General features: G+C 39.2%; 1 protein-coding gene across 1 annotated transcript in view; it reads right to left on the bottom strand.

The window, feature by feature from the left end:
- Positions 1-21199, bottom strand: part of DNAH11 (dynein axonemal heavy chain 11) — a 207696-nt gene that overhangs the window by 62018 nt on the left and 124479 nt on the right. Inside the window, exon 30 of the mRNA XM_006154490.1 lies at positions 20508-20741. Coding sequence (XP_006154552.1) covers positions 20508-20741 — 234 coding nt within the window. The remainder of the gene's footprint in view (positions 1-20507; positions 20742-21199) is intronic.

Below are 21199 nucleotides of genomic sequence, written 5' to 3'. Positions count from 1 at the left end.
CCACATGGCTGACCACAGTTTGAATCCTGGACCTGGTGGCTTGCTTTCTCACTCTCTCTGGTCAAATTAAAATAAATGAATAAATAAATAAAATAAAATAAAATAATTCTAAAAACTCAAAAACAACAGGTTCCCTACTGTGCTATCAGCATATCCCAGAATATACAAAACCCTACAGATGTCCCTGAAATTGCTGTGTCGGTGGACCCCAAATGCAGTTACATAACTGTTGCAAGAAGGGAGAAGAAAGGGAGACCAGCAGTTAGCGTAATGGCTATGTCGCTGGACTCCCATGTAGTCGACCACGGTTCGAGACCCGGGCCTGGTGGCTTAAAACTCACTCCGGGCGCGTGCACATGCATGCCCAAGATCCCAAGAGGAGAATGGAGGAGAAGGAATTGCAGCATGGCCATCTCCCCAGGGGGTGATTTCTCATTTTCTGTCTCTGTCTGTCCAGCGAGCGCACACACCCTATAGCAAAAACCTCTCCAAAAAAAAAGAAGGGGGAAGAAAGGCAGGAAGACATCTACAACATGCACAATTCACATGAAACAAGGAAGTACAAAGTCCCAGGTACTGGCTAAGCATAATGCCCATATCATCTCATTTAATCTTACAACAATCTATTATCTAAATTTTGTAGGTGAGGAAATTGAGTCACAGAATTATTTACCCACCCAGGGAGGAGACATTTATATCCCAACAGTCTGACTCCAAAGCCTCAGTATTACCCGTTATACCATACGATCTCCCTGTACCAGCCTCTGTAAGATCTATCTACAACCTCCAAATCGGAAAAACTGGTTGTGCAGAAAGCATTTCAATTAAAATCAAACATAAAGGACAGTTTGCTCCAAGAAATAAAAAATATATACTTCAGAAATTCAGGATACACAACAGTTTTGTAAGTATTTAATCTACTTTTTCCTCCCTCTCCAGCTTCACTGAGATATAATTGACAAAAAACGGTGTATATTTAAAATGCAAAATGTGATATTTTGATATATGCATACATTGTAAAATGAATACCACAATCATGCTAACTGACATTTCCATTACCTCATGTACTTTTGTGTGTGTGAAAATACTTGAGATCTACTTTTCTAGAAAATTTCAAGCAGGAACTTCAAAAAGCTAAAGGGAAATGGAGTTTTATTTTGGTGTAATTTTTTTTAAAACCATGTAGAGTTTTTTTTAATAATACTTCTTTTCTTTCATTCTTGAGAGAGATTTTTGCTATAGGGCACACCAGAGAGACAGAGAGACATAGGCCAAACAATCACCCCCCTGCCAGGGGAGATAGCCATGCTGCAATCCCTCCTCTATTCTCTCAGGATTTTGTGTATACACGCACAAACGCCTGGTGTGAGTTTTAAGCTGCTACGTCTGGGACACGAACCATGGTTGACTACATGGGAATCCAGTGATGTAACCATTATGCCATCCACTGGTCCCCATAATACTTATTTTCTATGAACTTTCAGAAGAACCCTTTTTATAATACATTATTAACTAGAGTAGCCATGTTGTGCATTAGGTTCCCAAACTTATTTATATTTATGACTGAAAGTTTAGACCCTTTGTAAAAAACTCTTTTATTATTTATTTATCTATTTACTTTTATCATTATTATTTCTTATTTTTAATCATAATCTTTTTTATATTACATTGAATCACACATATCTTTATAGTGTATTACATCCATGCTTATCAGTCAAGACAAAGACATTACTATGCACATCATCATCAAATAGCTTTTCCTCATTATTTTCCAGACTTATTTTTTCCTCATTTTTTAAAACATTCAATCACTATATATCATTTGGCTGGTATAAAGAATCTACGCAACATGAAATACTTCTCAGACCAGTCCAGTTGAGAAAACTATACATGTTATCATCAACAGGTAAAAAACCATTTCTGTGTCCAGCTAATGTCATGCCTCACTATTCTTCCTTTCTCCCACCCTGTTCCACAGTCCTCAGCATCCTTAACAATTTTCACTGCTTTTAGGCCCTCCAATAGTTTGATCTCTAGCATACAGTGTGGATAGTCGGTATATATTAAGTGGATACATACAATATCTTTCTTTCATATCCTGGCTTGCTTCACTTAGTAATAGATCCTCCATATTTGACCACTTTCTTCATATAGTTAAATTTTAACAAAAGCAGATATGATCATCTCATGTATGCTCAGTTTAATATTCATTATCTCCTAGGTTTTATTGCGTGCTTTATCCTCATAGTCACTGAAGACCTATCAAACAGTAGGTGCTCAAAGAGGGTTTGTTATTCAGATGAACAAATGTTTAATAAAAATCCATGCACATATAATTTTCTAAACAAAATTTACAAATTTGTTCATTATAAAAAGGGTGTTTTGACACTAGATATTTCTCATCTGGATTAAGACACCTAATCTTTACAGTCTCATATTTTATACCATTACCAGTATTTGGTTTAAAAAAAAAAGAGTTGATTATAATAACAGTACTAATATCTTATGCCTTGAACAACATTTATAATTTCAAGTGCTTCCATGTACATTGTTTTCTTTGAGCTTCTCAACAATCTGTGATTTCTACATTATCAATTCATTTTTTACAGAAGTTCAGTCAAATGAAAAAATGATGAAAAATACAGCTTGTTGAGAGAAAGAAGGAGCAATAGGGAGAACCTGCAATCTTAAAGACAGAAGAACTAACAGGCAGGCCCAAGCTGACCCTCTCAGCTTAAGGTTATCAGCAAGGACCTCCATCTAGCCTGCTGGAGGGAAGAGGAGCCCTCTAGCCTTCAAAAACTAATAGCTGGTTCCTGAAATCCTGGAGAAAGAAGGAGCTACAGGGAGACCCTGCAGTTCCAGAGATAGAAGGTAGGAGCTGCTAGCCCATGTATGCTGGTGCCATTCTGCCTTTCATTCATTCAGGACCAATAGGCTGGCCCAACCCAAGCCACTTGCCTTGACCTCATCAACAAGTATTCCCCACCTCCTCCCTCCCCCCCTAAGCCTGCTATTGGAGAGAAGGGGCCCTCTAGCCTGGATACAAAACTGTGCAAATTGGTCTACTGCCTTACTTTCTGCCAGTGGAAACTCCATCCACATTTGGAGCAGTTACGTTTGGGTATACAAGAACCAAACACCTGGAAAATAGGAGACTCTAGAGGAATTCTTTTTTTATAACTCCCCTGGCAGTAAAAGGAGAGAATTCCCCTCTAATGCCTAAACCCTAAGCTCCTATTGTGGATTCATACTCCCACTTGGAGTAAAGGAGAGAAATTGGGACAGATCTTAAACATATCACAGAGATGTGCAAGAGCACACAGCTACAGAAACATACATCAAAGAAGTAGGAAGAAGTGGGTATGCTGTCAGATGACTAAAAACCACAGTGGAACCTGAATAAATAGAAGAAAATCAGGAAATAGCTCCCCCTCAAAGGATCATCACTCCTTCTTAACTATGGATGAAATATAAGAGATGACAGAAATGCCTAAAAAAGAATTCAGTATATTCATCATAACCATTCTCAAAAATATGCAAGAGAAAACAGAGTACCAATTGTGGGAGATGAGAAAATCCTTCCATGACATGATGAAGGAACCCCATAAGGAGATAGAAACACTGAAAAAAAATCAAACAGAACTTCTAGAGATAAGGAACACATTTCAGGAAATCAAAACCTCCTCTGAAAGTATCAGCAGCAGATCAGATCATGCAGAAGAAAGAATCTCTAACCTTGAAGACAAAACCTGTGATTTAGTCCAAGTAACTGAAAAGAACAGAAGAGAGGCCAGCATGTGGCATGGTGGTTAAGGCACTGGACTCTCACATGGCCAACCACAGTTCAAGTCTTGGACCAGAGAGCTTGCTTTCTCTCTTTCTCTCTCTCTCATTCTCTCTCTCTCTCTCTCACACAAAATTTAAAAGAAACAAATAAAATTAAATAAAAAAAAATTAGAATAGAAGAATAACCATTAAAAACATGGACAAAAGGTCAAGTGAAGGCAACTGAGACAGGAGACCACTCCAGGCTTCTTCCTGTCTCCTAACCAGCCCCAGGTATACCCATATGCTGCCATTATCCCCAGAGCCTGTGCTGCTATGGACCAGGGAGGAGTGGCCCCAAGTAAGGGCAAGTGAGGCAGGAGACTGTTACGGGCTTCTTCCTGCCTTTGAGCCAGTCCCAGGTACATTCATCTGCTGCCATTATCCCCAGAACCTGTAATGCTGTAGACCAAGGAGGAGCTGCAGCAAGCAAGGGCAACTGAGGCAGGAAGACTGCCTCAGATCTCTAGTTGCCTTCTGCCCACCCCAAAATATTTTGAAACTTTATAGTTTTCTGAATCACACAGTGCTTTTTCTTCTTGTCTGAAAATCTCCAGGTTAGTTCCACGTGCACCTGGTCTCAAGAGAATGGGAAAAGAATCAACACCCAAAGGTGGCTATATACACACTAACTGGAAGACAAGGTCCTATACCAAGAACATATCTGAGAAGTAGAGCTCTTCTTCCTTGACTCTATAGAATCAGTAACAGAAAAGCAGGAAGTAGTGCATAATCTATCAGATGACTAAAACCAGTGCAGGGGCACAGAAAGTATGGGAAAACAGGAATAACTCTTCTTCAATGGAACAGGGCAACTCTTCTTCAACCAATGGGCAGCGCAGAGGAATTTATAGGCCTGTCAGAAATAGAGTTCAGAATAGAATATTCATGGTAACAGAGATGAGTAAGTCTTTCTAGGATTTGAAAGAGGAGATAGACCCCCATAAAAAATAAAATCAATCAGAACTCCTAGAGATGAAGACAGGAAAAAGGAAATCAAGACTTCCCTCAAGAGTATTAAGAGTAGACTGGACCACACAGAAGACAGAAGCTCTGAGAGGGGATACAAAACCTTCGACTTAGATGGTATCACCAAAAATAATGAAAAAATAATTTTATAAAATGAGGACAACACACAGGTAGTCTAGACATTGTGAAATGCCTAAACATTCGAAAAGATATTCCAGATGGTGAAGAATCAAATAAGTGCACAGAAAATCTACTCCATGAAATACTTGCAGAAAACTTCCCAAACCTAGAGAAACACTCCGACATCCAGATCCAAGAAATAACAAAGAACCCCAAAGAGAATCAATCCATGAAGATCCTCTCCATGGGTGAGCGCTTTCTCACTCTCTTTCTGTTTCTCTCTCTGACTAGTGCACATGCTCATTGACAATTTAAAAAAAAGTCTTAGTTCCAGTGTATTGGGTTGTTAGAAAAGTCATGACACATTTTGCATAGAAAAACATAGAAAAATAGGTCATGATTTTTCTCAACAACCCAACACTTCCTCATATTGATCTTCCCTAGTCATCTATTATTCCCTCTTACAATGATTCAGCGTGTTATTTTATTTTTTTTACTATACTTACGAGTATCCTATTCTTCACTTTTTTATTTTATTGTTTGTTGTTTGTCTCCTTCACTTTAATCATAAACTATTAAGGAGCAAGGCCACTATCTGTTTAATTCTGTTCTGTAATCCCATAGATAACATGGCGGACAACAAAAAAGCACATGCTCAAGTAAACACTTATTATATGAAGAAATGAACAAATGAATGACAGCAAAAATATATGGCAGAACTAATCCTATCCACTCATTCATTTGAGACAACAAATGTGATTGCTGCTTTCAGAGCCTGCAGGCTAATAAGAAAAAGAGATTTAAAAATTATAATTCTTTTGCTAGGGCAAGTACAAAGTATTCTGATGGCACATAGAAATGCAGCCTTGCCTAATCTAGGGCTTGGAAAGGCATTTTGGAGGAAAGGGTATTTATACTAAGGGCTAAAGGATGACCAGGACTTAGGTTGTGGAGAACTCAGCAAGTTGGCCCCACAGGAAGGCAGTGATTGAGACACAGGCACCAGTCAGTATGTGAAGACCCATACAGGAGCAGGCAGCCTGTGAAGGTACTGAAATAAACTGAACATCAAGAGGGGGAAGCAGAAGGAAAACGGATACATATAGAAGCTAGAGGGGAAGACAAGGGCCCAAGCACGCTGAGCTTAACCAGCTCACTGAAGGCAATTAGATGCCACTAAAGAATTCTGGGTGGTATGGTAATAATCATATCTGTGTTTTAAAAAGATTTCGCTGTCTAGGGGCCAGTCAGTGACATAGTGGTTAAGGCAGGTAGATACTACATGGCCAATTGTCTAGTTCAAGTCCCAGACTGGCAGCTTGAAAAACACGCTGGGCCTGCCCCACATCTCAAGAGAAGAGAGGAGAAGGAATTGTGGAGTGGCCAATCCCCCTAGGGATTGTTTGCTCATTTTCCCTTTCTCTGTGCCTCTCTCTGGCAAGCACAGACACCCTGTCACAAACTTCCTGTGGTATGAAGAATGAACTGGAGGGGAAAAAAACTGGAGGGAAAAAGACCAAAGAGGAACATGCTATAGTAATACAGGTGGAAGAAGGTAGTGACTGGAGAAAACAGTGAGAATAGAGCTTTTTGAGTCTACTGAAAAACTGAAGAGAATAGAGCTTTTTGAGTCTACTGAAAAACTGAAGAGATTTGATTGGTTGACTGGATATTGGAAGGGAGATGAGTAAAACAGGCTTCTATGGTGAACAACTGGTGAAGAAAGTCGATTTCTTTTGTTTCTTTAAAGTTTGGCAACATGAGAGAGCAAATTTTTTTTTTTTGAGAGGTTTTTCCTATATAGGGCGTGTGTGCTCGCCAGACAGACAGAGAGACATAGAGACAGAAAGCGAGAAATCACCCCCCAGGGGGGATGGTCACACCGCAATCCATTCTCCTCCATTCTCCTCTCGGGATCTTGGGCACGCACACACACGTGCCCGGCATGAGTTCTAAGCCACTGGGTCCGGGACGCGAACCACGGTCGACTACGTGGGAATCCAGCGACATAGCCATTACACTAACTGCTGGTTCCTGAGAGAGCAAATTTGAGTAGAGTGAGTGTATTTTGGATGTTCTAGGTTGAGTGTACGTCTGAGAGTTGCAATGGGAAATCCCAGTATGTTTCTAGCTGTGTCAGGGGAGAGATCTGAACCAGAGATCAAAGTCATCAACATATTACAAAAGAAAATGAACAGCTAGTCCAGAAAGTAGATAAAATCAGCCAGGGATATGTGGTGTATGAAAAGAAAGAGAGGGACCAGCAGTTAGCTTAATGGCTATGTTGCTGGACTCCCATGTAGTTGACCGCGGTTCGAGTCCCAGACCCGGGGGCTTAAACTCACACTGGGCTCATGTGCGTGCGTGCCCAAGATCCCGAGGGGAGAATGGAGGAGAAGGGATTGCGGCATGGCCATCCCACCTGGGGGGGGGTGATTTCTCGCTTTCTGTCTCTCTGTCTCTCTCTGTCTGTCTGGCAAGCGCACATGCCATATAGCAAAAACCTCTCCAAAAAACAAAAAACAAAAACAAAAAACAAAAAAAAAGAAAGAGACCCAAGATAGAGCCCTAAGGGACAGAAACATTTAAGGGGAAGGAAAAAGAGGAGCCAGAAAAATAAAACAAAACAAAATAAAACATAGAAGCTACAACTGAACAATAACTCAGAGGGTAGGTAGAAAACAATTAAAATAAACATGAACATAAGGAAAAGGGATCCAACCATGGTGGCACAAGTGGTAGGGTGCCACTACATGATACTAGAGCCATATGGGAAGGTTCCCAGTTCAGTTTCTGGTCAGTATGAACATGCAGGGCATGATCACCATCCTGGCTGACTGAAAGGCTTGGGGCAGGACCATAGCATAGCAAAGCTCTGGAAGGCTCTGCACATGCACATGTGCGTGTGTGTCTTTCTCATGAAATAAATAAACTTGACAAAGAAGAATAGGACTAGTCCATGGCCTGGTGGTTAAAGCGGCTGAATCTCACAGGCCAACGGGGCAGTTTGAGTCCCAGACCAAAGAAACTGAAAAACATGCCAGGCATGTGTACAGGGATGCCCAAACTCCAACAGGAAGGAGAAGTGGAGGAAAAGTGATTTTTGGCATGACCATTCCTGGGACGGGAGGGTACTTTCTCTCTCTCTCTTCTCTCTCTCTCTCTCTCTCTCTCTCACACACACACACACACACACACACACACACACATACACACACACAAGTGCATCATGACCATTCCTGGGACGGGAGGGTACTTTCTCTCTCTCTCTTCTCTCTCTCTCTCTCTCTCTCTCTCACACACACACACACACACACACACACACACACACATACACACACACAAGTGCATGCACCCTCTAGCAAATATTTTTTTTAAAAAAACGAGAGTATTTGAAGGAGAAGGAAGTGTTTCTTAACCTAAAAAAAAACAGACTCAATCAAGGGGTAGAAGTGGGCTGTGGAGATACTAGCAGATAAGAAAAAGGGAAAAATCAGCATAGATAATAGGTCAACAAGCTTGAATATAATGCAGTTACAGAGATAGGGCAGGAAATGGATGTGGCATCAAGGAACACTTCTTGCTTGTGTTGTTTTGAAGTAATGAGAGAGACTTAGGCATGTTTAATTGCTGATGGGAATGAATCAGAATGAGAAATTGAAGATGCAGTGGAAAAGGTAGTTAGAGCAGTCCTAAGAGAGGCCAGAGCAGAACAGACCAGAGCACAGGCGGGAAAATGGCTCTGAGCAGGTGGAGCCAACTCTCCATCTGAACTAGAGGACGGTGCAAAGAGGTGCAAAAACTGAACAGTCATTGAACTAGTTCCTGTCAGATGACATCAGCAGATAATAGGAGCTGACAATTATGAGCACTTACTATCTGACAGGCATCGTGTATGTGTGTTCTAGTTTAACTCTATGAGGGATGTATGGTTGTTATTTCACTGTTATATATGAGAATATAAGATAATTTATCTCAGATGGCACTATTATAAATGGCAGAGCCACAGTTTAGTATAGGATTCTAACATTTTTACATGTGGATAACATTAATAGAGTATCTTAGCCATGCAAGACCAGGCCTCTAACATACCAGTGAGTAGAAGAAGGTACTTGGTATCCCTCATTATGATTCTCTTACTTAGATGAACACAGAAATACTTTCCAAGACAAGACATGAATCTGCACCATCACGGAGGTTTCCATGACATGCATATCTAAGGGACTACAGTGTCCTAAAGAGGACAAACTTGCTTGGTGGGTTCATGGTGGGCTCACCATGAAAGATGATCTCAGGCACAGAAATTGACAGGCTCGAAGCCAGAGAGAAGGCAGATCCTGACAGTGGTGGCTGCTCCTCCATCCTACTCTGATCTAGTTCCTACAGTATTATGGTATAGAGAGGTCACATATATGAGCCTAAAGAGTTAAGTCCCTAAATACTAAAGATTTAAATAAAGCAACAAACAAGAACATTTTCCTGGCAGCAGAGGCACTGCAGTTTCATCAGCACCTATCATGGCAGATTTCCCAACTTGGGGAAACTCAAGTCATGGCAGCAAAGAAGTTGAAAGAGGGCCCTCTACAGAAATGTTAAGATCTGGAGTTTGTAATCCCCAAATTAGCAAATCAGAGTGAAAATTACAATGTAACTGCTAGGGCACTTTGGGGATCAGTACCAGAGCTCTTACATCCTTCCAACTGGACATAATACTCAAGTTCTTCTTTCATTATAGCAACAAAGATCTCTAATCCCAAAACCCACTAATGTTTCAACGTCAGTGATATCAGAAATAATGGATTTTTATTTCTACCAGCCACACCCAGGAAAATTGCTAAAGGGACCAAGTTTCATACTCTTTGAAACTATCAGGGTCCATGTTGTAGAATTTCAATCTGTTGCCTTCCTTTCCAATACTCACTTTACTTTTCCTTTGATCACATTGCAAAAACCATAGCACAATACTGACCAGTGAATGGCAGAGACAGTGAACATAATTACCCCATTCTTGACACCAATGTAAATAATTTGAATGTTTCACCATAAAGTATGATTTTCTCTGCAAGTTTCTGGTAGATATTTTTCATCAAGTTATAGAGGTTCCTTTAAATGTAGGAAAAGGTATAAAGTCAATCATCTAAACTCTCACCTTTAGAAACTTGAAAAAAAAATGAGCAACGAATAAAACTCAAGGCAGAAAAAAGGGAAATAATCAAAATAAGAGCAGAAATCAATTAAATATAAAACAAACAATAGAGAAAAACAACAGTCAAAGGGTGGTTCTTTGAAAAAGAAATAAAAAGGATAAACACCTAGAAAGCCCAATTAAGAGAAAGAGAAAACACAAATTACTAACATCAAGAATGAAAAGTGGGATATGAGGCAGATCTTCCAGAAGTTCTAAGGATAATAGTAAAATAGCATGATCAACTTATGTCAATAATTGGAAAAATTAGATCAAGGGTATACAGATGGGACCAGTCAGTGGCATGGTGGTTAAGGTAGGAGGAGACCACGTGGCCAACTGCATGGACCCAATGGCTTGAAAAATATGCCAGATACATGTGTATGCATGCTGAAAATCCCACAAGGTGAAATGAAGAAAGGGTTGAAGTATGGCCATTACTCATGGGGGCGGGAGGGGAGTGGTGGTGGTGGTCTCCCTCTCTCTCTCTCTCTCTCTCACTAGTAATCACATGCTTCCTCTAGCATAAAAAACAAAACAAAAAAAAATACTTAAACATTTTTTAAAAAAGAATGGACTACTTTTTTTCTGCAAAGGCCCAGAGAGTAAATATTTCAGACTCTGCAAACCATGCAGTCTGTAAAAACTAATCTACTTTGTCATTTTAACATGAAAAGCAGCCACAGACAATAGGCACTGGGCCAGATTTGACCAAAAAGCTACCATTTGTCAACCTGTGACTTAGATGAGATGGGTAAATACCTTGAAAAATACAAATTTCCAAAATTGACATAAGAACTTCCCAAAGCTAAACAGGAGCTATGTATGAAAACAATAAATTAATAATAAAAATTTTTCTATGAAGAAAACTCCTGGTCCAGATGGCATCATCGATGATGTCTACCATAAATGCTTTTGCAAAACAGATGAGGATACAACACTTTCTTACTCCATTTAAGAAGTACCCCTTGATCCCAAAACATGTAATAAAAATATAGTCCTTGATAAACATAAATGTAAAATTTAGGGCTGGTAGATGGTGTGGTGGCTAAGGCGCTGGATCCCTCAAGGTGAACAGTGGTTCCAGTCCTAGATACGGTGGTTTGAAAATCACACTGGGAGCATGTGGGTGCATGCCCAAAATTGCAACAGAAGAATGGAGGAAAAAGGACTGCATCGTGGCTGGCCATACTCCTGGGAGATAATTTCTTTCTCTCTCTCTGTCTCTGTCTCTCTCCCTCTGGCAAGTGTATGCACCTATGGGGAAAAAAATAAAATAAATGAAGATTAAAAAATATTTATGAATGCTAATACATAACTAAGTAGAGTTTATTGTTCAGAAATGCAAATTTGGCTGAACATTAAAAGATTCACCACAATAAAAGAGACAAACTCCCTGATCTTCTCAACAGATTAGAAAAGACTCTATGACTCCTCAAGATAAAAACTATCTATCTGAGAGGACCAGATGATGTATGCTAGTGATTCAACTGAGCTCACATGGGGAGGGTTCTGGGTTTGCACACTAGGACCTCTTTAAACATGCCATGTACATATAATCTAGTCTACCTGAGACTGGGGGTAGTTGGTTATATAAAGACCCCATGGGGGGGGGGTGCCTGTCTCTCTCTCTGTTGTTCTCAGTCTCCCTCATGGAAAAAATAAAGTTTTAAAAAAATCTACATATAGTGATAGATATCTATCTGATAAAAAGCATCTCTAAAACATATAACTAGTATCGTTTTTGCTTTGTTTGTTTATAAGCCAGAGGGTACATGCATTCAACTAAGAGAGACAGAGAGAAGAAAGCATCCACCAGCAGGGTGTGGCCACAATGCAACCCCTTCTCATTTCTCTATCTTGTTGGGATTTGGGCACATATGCACACATACTCAGCATGTTTTTAGAGCCACTGGGCTAGGATTTGAACCACACAGTCAGCCATGTGGAATGTGGCTCCCTTAACCACCAGGCCATGGTATAGGCCCACTATTATATTTAATGGTGAAATAGTAAATTAATCTTCTCAAAACCTGGTAATAAGGCAAGAATGTCTCACTACTTCTACTCAACATTGTGTTGGAGATCCTAGCAAATTCAGTAGCTCAAGAAAAGGGAATACGGGAATAAATGGCAAATAAACAATGGAAAAGAAGTAAAATAGTCATTAACTTACAGATAATGTATTCATGAACATAAGAAATCCTATGGAATCCATATATAAAAAAGGCAAATTCCTGGGGCTGGCAGGTGGCATGGCATAGTAGTTAAGGCGCTGGACTCTCACATGGCTGACCACAGCTTGAGTCCTGGACCCAGTGGCTTGAAAATCACACCAGATACATGTGCATTCATGCCCAAAATCCCAGGAAGAAAATTAAGGAGAATGGATTGCAGCTTGTCCATCCCCACCAAGAGGTGATGTTCTGCTTTCCTTCTCTCTGAATCTGTCTAGCAAGCACACACATCCAATAGCAAAAATATTTTATTTAAAAAAAAAAAAGCAAACTACTAAATATAGTAAGCAAATTTAGCAAAGTCCCAAGAGATAAGTTTAATATTTAAAAATCAATATATTTTACCTATAAGCTACAAAGCCTGGAAAATTAAAAAAAAATTAAATTAACTAGTATATAAAATAGAATCAAAACACAATTATCTAAAAATAAATCTAGGAAGGAGACAGGTGGTACACAGCAATAACACAGCTGAGCCCATGTGGAGGAGACCTATTTCTTAGACTTCCCTGAGCAGGCCAGGCATACAATGATGCCTATACCTAGGCCAGGTGAGACTAGGGGTGAATCATGAAATGGAGACCCCGTTGGAGGTGCCTGTTTCTCTCTCTCTCTTTTGGAAAGAAATCAACAAATAGATTTTAAAATGAATCCAGGGAGAAATGTGCAACATTTTGACATAGGAAACATTGTTGAGCGAAACTGAGGTGACCTCCACAGAGAGATACAACATGTTCTTGGGTTATAAGAATCATCATTATTGAGATGTCCATTCTGCCCAAATTTATACTTAGATTCAATGCCATTCTGACAAAAACATAATTAGGCTAAAACATTGATTATGTAATTGCAAAATTCATATAAAAAAGAACCTAGAAGAGTCAAGATAATTTTTTTGGAAAAATGAACAAAGGGGATGAAGTGTGTGTGAATGTATCATATATATATGAAATATATGTTAGGTTGTAGAAAAAGTCATGACATACTTTTCTGTTTTTCTATGTAAAAATGTGTCATGATTTTTCCGATGACCCAATATATATCTGAGATATATATATATATATATCTTTATACACACACACACACACACACACACACACACACATATATATATATATATCTATCTCAATGGAACAACAGAGTCTAGAAATAGACCCATGCATATAGTAAATTGACTCCTCACTGAGGTGCCAGGAAAGTTCAATGGAAAAAAGGAAAACTGTACGGACCATAGATCTAAATGAAGAGCCTAAAACCATGAAGCACTTTGAAAGAAACAGAAGAATATCTTTTTTTTTTTTTTGGAGCAGTTTTTGCTATAGGGCGCGTGCGCTTGCCAGAGAGACAGAGAGAGACAGAGACACAGAAAGCAAGAAATCACCCGCCCTGGGGGGGATGGCCACGCTGCAATCAATTCTCCTCCATCCTCCTCTCGGGATCCTGGGTGTGCACACACACACGCCCAGCGTGAGTTTTAAGCCACCAGGTCCGGGACTTGAACTGTGTTCAACTATATGGGAGTCCAGCGACATAGCCATTACACTAACTGCTGGTCCCATCAGAATATCTTCATGACTTTTGAATAAGCAAGAATTTTTTGTACATAACATAAAAATCACTCACCATGAAAGAAAAATCTGATGTTATACTACATCAAAATAAGAACTTTCTTCTCATATAACTTACTTGTCATTCAATATAATTTTTGATGAGGGGGAAATAGGAAGTATGTGTTTGGATAATTATCTGTGTGTTCTCTTTAGGTTGTGAAGCAGAAGACACTTGCATTTTTATATAAATGTAAAGAACACTATGTCCAGCATACACTGAGTACCTCTAGGTTTGACAGGCAACCTTACTCAGGTAATAATACGGTAGGAATAAGACAGAAACAATTCTCATCCAAGTCATAGCTTTGGTAGTATTCAAATGTTAGCTTTCCTAATATACATTTTACTAGCAGTCACAAAACTGAGCTACTGTATCAAAAGCATCTGTTTGGCTGGTCTGTCAAACATTTCAATTAGTGCTAAAAGCATTTCACAGTTAAGCAGATAATGCATTGTTCCAAACCATGCCTGTTTCCTAATTCTCATCCAACATGAAAATGAAGCATTATACAACTCTTAAACAAAATGGAAAGCACTGAAAATATTTTAAGAGAAGCAAGCTAGATTCTGTTAATTAGCTGAATACCAAAGCTACTGGGATATGAATAACTTTGGCTATCACAATATAAAGAATTAGGCCCAGTCATTGTGGCACAATAGTAACACAGCACTCAGTGTTGAAAGCCATATGACTGATGTTGGGTTCGAATCCCTGGGTTGTCCTGAAAACACACCTAGCATGTGTGCAGGAGCCAGAATTCTGAGGAGCTGAAAGGCTAGAGAAAAGGGACTGTGGCCTGTCAAGATCCTAGGGAGGGTCTTTTCTCTCTTTCTCTTTTGCACAAACATGCAATTTTTAATATAAAAATAAAAAGGGGGATCCAACAGGTGGTGTGGTGTTTAAGGCATTGGACTCCCATACGGCTGACCTCAGTTTGAGTCCCAAATTCTGTGGCTTGAAGCTCACACTGGGTGCATGTGTGTATATACCCAAAATCCTGACAGGAGAATGGAGGAGAAGGAATTGTAGTACGGCCATCCCTTCTGAGGGATGATTTCTCACTTTGCCTCTCTCTGTCTCTGACAAGTATATGTACCCTATGGCAAAAACCTAAAAATAGGGGCCGGCAGGTGGCATGGTGGTTAAGGGCACTGGACTCCCACTTGGGACTGTGGTGAGTCCCAGACCTGGCTGCTTGCTTTCTCACCCCTCTCTCTCTTTCACTCTGTCCCTCTCTGGTCAAACTTTTATTAATTAATTAAATTTTAAAAAAATAAAAAGATGATGATGAAGAAGAAGAAAGAGTCAACCCAATTTGCTGACAATGTAGAGAATACATATATTTTTTTTAAAAAAGAATACATGGGACTAGCAGTTAGTTAGTATAATGGCTATGTCACTGGACTCCCATGTAGTCAACTGCGGTTTATGTCCTGGACCTGGTGGCTAAAACTCATGCTGGGCACGTGTGCGTGAGTGCCCAAGATCTTGAGAGGAGAATGGAGGAGAAGGGATTGTGGCGTGGCCATCCCCCCTGGAGGGTGATTTCTAGCTTTGTCTCTCTGTCTCTCTCTCTCTGGCTGGCTAGCACACACACCCTATAGCAAAAACCTCTCACCAAAAAAAAAAAAAAAAAAAAAACAAAAAAACACATTCAGTTTAACAGATGAACCAGCACCAAAAGAAATAGTACAACAATCCAAATAAAACTATTAAACATCTCTCTGAAATAATTAATGAGATTAAAGAATAGAAATGAAATGAAAATACTTTTAAGAAACAAACAAACAAAAAAACTTGGGGAAATTGAAAATACAATAACTGATATTAAACTGATATAATGAGTATATAAATTGATGTGTTCAAAAAAGGAATCCTTGTACACCATGGGTGGGAATATAAGTTAGCACAGCCATTATGGAAAACAGAAAGGAAATTTCTGACTTATTTTCCTTAGTGTAATGTCTGCCAGCTTCATCTATAGGTCACAAATGACATGATTTCCATCCTTTTTAACACTGACTAGTATTCCACTGTGTATATATACCATATTTTCTTTCTACTCATCCACTGATGGACACTTATATTGATTTTATTTATGTATGGAATGTTAAGAAATTACACTCATATAAACAAGAGAGTAAAGATGACTAAAGTGAGAGTAAAATGCTCTTTATCCAAGGCTAGGACGGGGAGGTGTCAGTCAAACACAACATTTCAATTAGGAAGAATAAGTTTTAAAAAAATCTATTATACAACATGGTGACTAGAGTTAACAATACAGTATGTACATGTCCGTGTGTGTGTGTGTGTGTGTGTGCGTGTGTGTGTCTGTGTTTAGTTTGATATAATTCACATGAACTCACCAGAGAGATATGGGGTTGCTGGGGGAAGAGGAAAGTGAGAAACTGCTCCCCAGGGGGGATGGCAATGCTGCAGTCCCTTCTCCTCTACACTCTTCGTGGGATTTGGGGCACATATGCACATGCTCTGGTGTGATTTTTCAAGCTACCTGGGTCTATAGGACTCAATCCACATAGTCAGCCGTGTGGGACCCAGCTGCCTTAACCTCCATGCCACCTGCTGGCCCAGCATCATATATGTTTTAAATTGCTAAGAGAATAAATTTTAAATGTTTTTGCTATGTAAAAAAAGATAAGTTTGTGAGGTAATAGATACATTAAATAGTGTGTCTGGTCATTCCACAATGTATACGTATGTCAAAGTGTCATGTTGTACACCATAATTATACACAATTTGTACTCATCAACTAAAGCCAAAAATATTTTTAATAAAACAATTGAAGTGAATAGAGCACAGGTTACGAGAGATGCATAATGATGTTTGCAACTTCCTTTGGAATGAATGCTAAATAAAAGATAGGTCCATAGGGACCAGCAGATGGCATAATGGTTATGTTGCTGGACTCTCACGTAGTCAAATGCAGTTCAAGTCCTGGAAAGCAAGATGAAGCACCACTCAGCACCCTGCGCCTCAGCCAGTATTAACATGTAGTTACCGTCCTCCAGCTAATACTGTGTGTAGTTTGAATTAGAGGCTTGGGGAGACCATTTAACTTAATTACTGCTAGTTTGGAAGTGTCTTTGTCAGAGTAGGGGTGGCAGAGATGTAACAACATGGAAGGCTAGGAGAGGGGGTCACTCCTCTCTTCCTATGGAAACTATTTGAATACTTGTTTTACAAGGATTTTTATTTACTTTTTAGGTATGCTACTAAAGAGTGTCCCCCAGCTACTGAGTAAGCATTCATAGCTTGTACAGGGGCAGAAGGGGCCAAAGGTTTAGTGTTGTGATTCATTTTAAAATAAAGAATCTTGACAGTAAAAAAAACTCAAAAATAAAGAAGTTAGACAATCAACAAAAACCCTAAAGCAGAGGGAAAAATAAATTCTGGTATATCCATATAAATAAATACTATTCAGTCATTTTAGTGCAGAGTTGATGTATATTTATGACTACATATTGTATATAATATATTGAATATAAATTAACCAAATAAAAATGTATGAAATGTAAAAAAAAATTAGTATTTTCCATGTTCATCTAGAGACACAGACATATAGCTATATGAACTAATAACTACTTATATGTAAATAGTTACATATTGATACATATATAACTACATAAAGAGAGATTTTTATATATTCACACAGAAAGACAGATAGAAAATAAAGGAAAAATATTTGCTATTTGTATACCAAAATGCTGTCAATGGTTTTTTTCCTGGAGGTTTATTGATGTTTCAAAAATACATTTTAAATTTCTCTGTATTTTCTTCTTCATCTTTAAAAATAAATATATAATAATCATAAAATTTTAAATAATAAAATTTCTATAAATAAGAAATATCCATAAGATACCATCTAACATTTTAAGTAATAAAATAGTCTAGTAAGCAAAAAGTGGCAAGTTGGAGGCAAAGGAGCATTAAAGTAAAAGAAAAAAGAGTAAAATGAGTAAATATGTTTGTTGAAACATTTAAACTTAAATAGTGATTGATAACAACTAAAATTTAAGAAAGGATATTATTCTAAGTATTTTAAAATGCCCTTAATCATATAATGAACATTGTTATAATAAAAGCACAAATATCAATAATTTAACCAAGAGTTTTTATTTTTATAAAAGTACAATGGAATTAATTACAATTTAATTAACTGCCTCAATTATTTATGTCTATAAAGAAAACCTAACTACTTAGTTCCAGGTGACAGCCACTAGAATTGCAGAGTAAGCGTCCTAGAAGGAAACTAGTCGCTTCACTAAACTATTAGCCTAAAAATAGAAAATAATACTCCATCTTCCTAAGAATGTAAAATCAAAAAAATATATTTTTCTCCAGAAGTTTAAAACTTTTGTAGCAACAGAAATAAGTAGGGCAGTCCTTATCCAAGATTTAAAGAATGAATTTTTTTTTTTTTTTTTGGAGAGGTTTTTGCTATAGGGCACATGTGCTCACCAGAAAGACAGAGAGAGATAGAGACAGAAAGCGAGAAAACGCCCCCAAGGGAGAATGGCCATGCCACAATCCCCTCTCCTCCATTCTCCTCTCGGGATCTTGGGCACACATGCTCACGTGCCCGGTGTGAGTTTAAGCCACTGGGTCTGGGACTCGAACCATGGTTAACTACATGGAAGTTCAGCAACATAGCCATTATGCTAACTGCTGGTCCTGAAAGAGTGAAATTAAAAATAATCCACACTTGAGATCAGCAGTTAGTGTAATGGCTATGTTGCTGAACTCCCACGTAGTCGACCACAGTTCGTGTCCCGGATCCAGTGGCTTAAAACTCACGCCGGGTGCGTGCCCAGGATCCCAAGAGGAGAATGGAGGAGAAGGGATTGCAGCATGGCCATCCCCCCTAGGGGGTGATTTCTTGTTTTCTGTCTCTCTGTCTCTCTCCCTCTATCTGGCGAGTGCACGGACCCTATAGCAAGAAAAAAAAATTATTAACCCAGCAAAGCATGGTCCCTAAGGGAAAAGAGATCAATCTCCATAATTTACAGATACTCCACCTTCCAGGATGGGTACGTAACTTCCCACTGCATGTGTGTGGATGACTCCCTTCCAAAAAGTGTAGTACTGGAAGGGAAGAGAAAAGCATAAGTTTACAGTGGGGAGACCTGATGAACATTCCTGAACATGTTCACAATACAACTGTGTTTCACTATCTGATTTTTTTTTTTTTTTTTGAGAGGTTTTTGCTACAGGGCACGTGCACTCACCAGACAGACAGAGAGAGACACAGAGACAGAAAGCAAGAAATCAACCCCCGGGGGGATGGCCACACCACAATCCCTTCTCCTCCATTCTCCTCTCGGGGATCTTGGGCATGCACGCACACGTGCCCGGCATGTTTTAAGCCACCGGGTCCGGGACGCAAACCGCCGTCGACTATGTGGGAGTCCAGCAACATAGCCATTACTCTAACTGCTGGTCCCTCACTATCTGAATTTTAAAGCAGCAAAAGCATTAATAAGGCAGAGAGGAGGAAGGGGAGTAATGGGAAACGGTTCAGTATCAGGGAGACGGTGCTAGCCCTGCTGGTCTCACTCATAGTGGGTCATCAGGAAAGCCATGAGGCATTTTTTGCACAGAAAAACAGAAAAAAACACATCATGACTTTTCCGATGACCCAATATATTGTATGACTTGGTAAAATCATTTATTGGTTCATCGGAAAAGTCATGATGCATTTTTCTATGACCTAATATTATCTCTGGATTTTATTCTATCCATTAAAAATAAGAAGAGCGGAAAAATTAGTATCTAAACTTCTTTCTAAGCCTAATAGTCTCTGAATTTCTAGACAGATAAAAGGAATTTTTATACAACCAAGAGCACTGTAAAGATGGGAGACTTAAGCAAAGGGTCATAGAATAACAGGGAGGAATATAATGTAATTCAAAATAGACTATTTTCCAAAGTTTCTTGTCTATAATTTATACTGAACAGAAAGCCAACACATAAAAATATCTTTGTTGAAACATCCTCTACTTTTGTGACTCATGCAGTCACGTACATACAAATTTCAGTTTATTTACTGGGTCATCAGAAAAGTAAAAGAAAAATACGTCATTACTTTACTCATGACCCAATATTTCTTCTGTGAGCAAGAAAGAAAAGTAGAGCACCCTCAATCAGCTTGACATTGCAATCACCTCTGGCCTCAGCCACCTCTGGGTCATGGACACATACATGCTCAACATACTTTCCAGACGTGAGCCCAGAATTTTCCCAAGTAGGTCTGGGGCATAGCATTTTACCACTGCTAAGTGCTGTACTAAACAGGTCTCAGTGCTGTAGATGCTGTACAAAGCCTTGAGGGACAATGGACATGACGTGTGTTTTTAAAACCCCATGGAAATAGAAGGGTAATACAAAGGTAGAAAATGAAAAACTTAAACTTAACAACTAGTTGCCAAAAATCTCCTGGAATACTGCTTTGCACACAGAAGACACTCCATAATAATGAACAAATGAAATATACCTCTTCAAGTCCCTTTAAGTCTTGAAATCACACATTTATGAAATACCTGTTTTTTATGGAAATCCTTTAGAGCCGTTTCATAGCCTTCCTCTAGTCTACTGAAGGCTATTCCTACATCTGTAGTCCACCATATTTGTGAGCTGGTTAGGGCAACTTGAGCTGGGAAATCAAAAATCCACAGTTCCCTGGGTTTGTCCTCATAGGCCGCTATGGCTTCTGTGATAGAATGACGCACTGTTTCTTGCATGGCCTGTTCAAGTTGCTGAAGCCATGTTTCCACCTTTTGAAGAAAATTGAGATGTTATAACACAGGCTTGACTACTGAAGAAGAATTCCTCCCCACAAGTTCTAAGGGCAAGCAGAGAGTAAAGCCTTTCGTAGATTTATTGGGTTGTTGGAAAAGTCATGATGAATTTTTGCATAGAAAAACTTGCCATGACTTTCCCAACAAACTACTATTTTAAACCCATGTATAAAACTCCAAAAAGGGGGGACCAGCAGTTAGCATAATGGCTATGTCACTGAACTCCCATGTAGCCGACCACGATTTGAATCCTGGACCCGGCGACTTAAACTCACAATAGGTGCATGTGCGTGCATGCCCAAGATCCTGAGAGAATAGAGGAGAAGGGATTGCAGCGTGGCCATCCCCCTTGAGGGGTGATTTCTCACTTTCTATTTCCCTGTCTCTCTCTTTCTTTCTGGCGAGCACACGTGCCCTATAGCAAAAACCTCTCA

This window comes from Tupaia chinensis, unplaced genomic scaffold (assembly GCF_000334495.1).
Source record: "Tupaia chinensis unplaced genomic scaffold, TupChi_1.0 Scaffold000410_1, whole genome shotgun sequence".
Lineage (NCBI taxonomy): Eukaryota > Metazoa > Chordata > Mammalia > Scandentia > Tupaiidae > Tupaia > Tupaia belangeri.
This window is presented reverse-complemented; position numbering and strand designations above follow the sequence as displayed.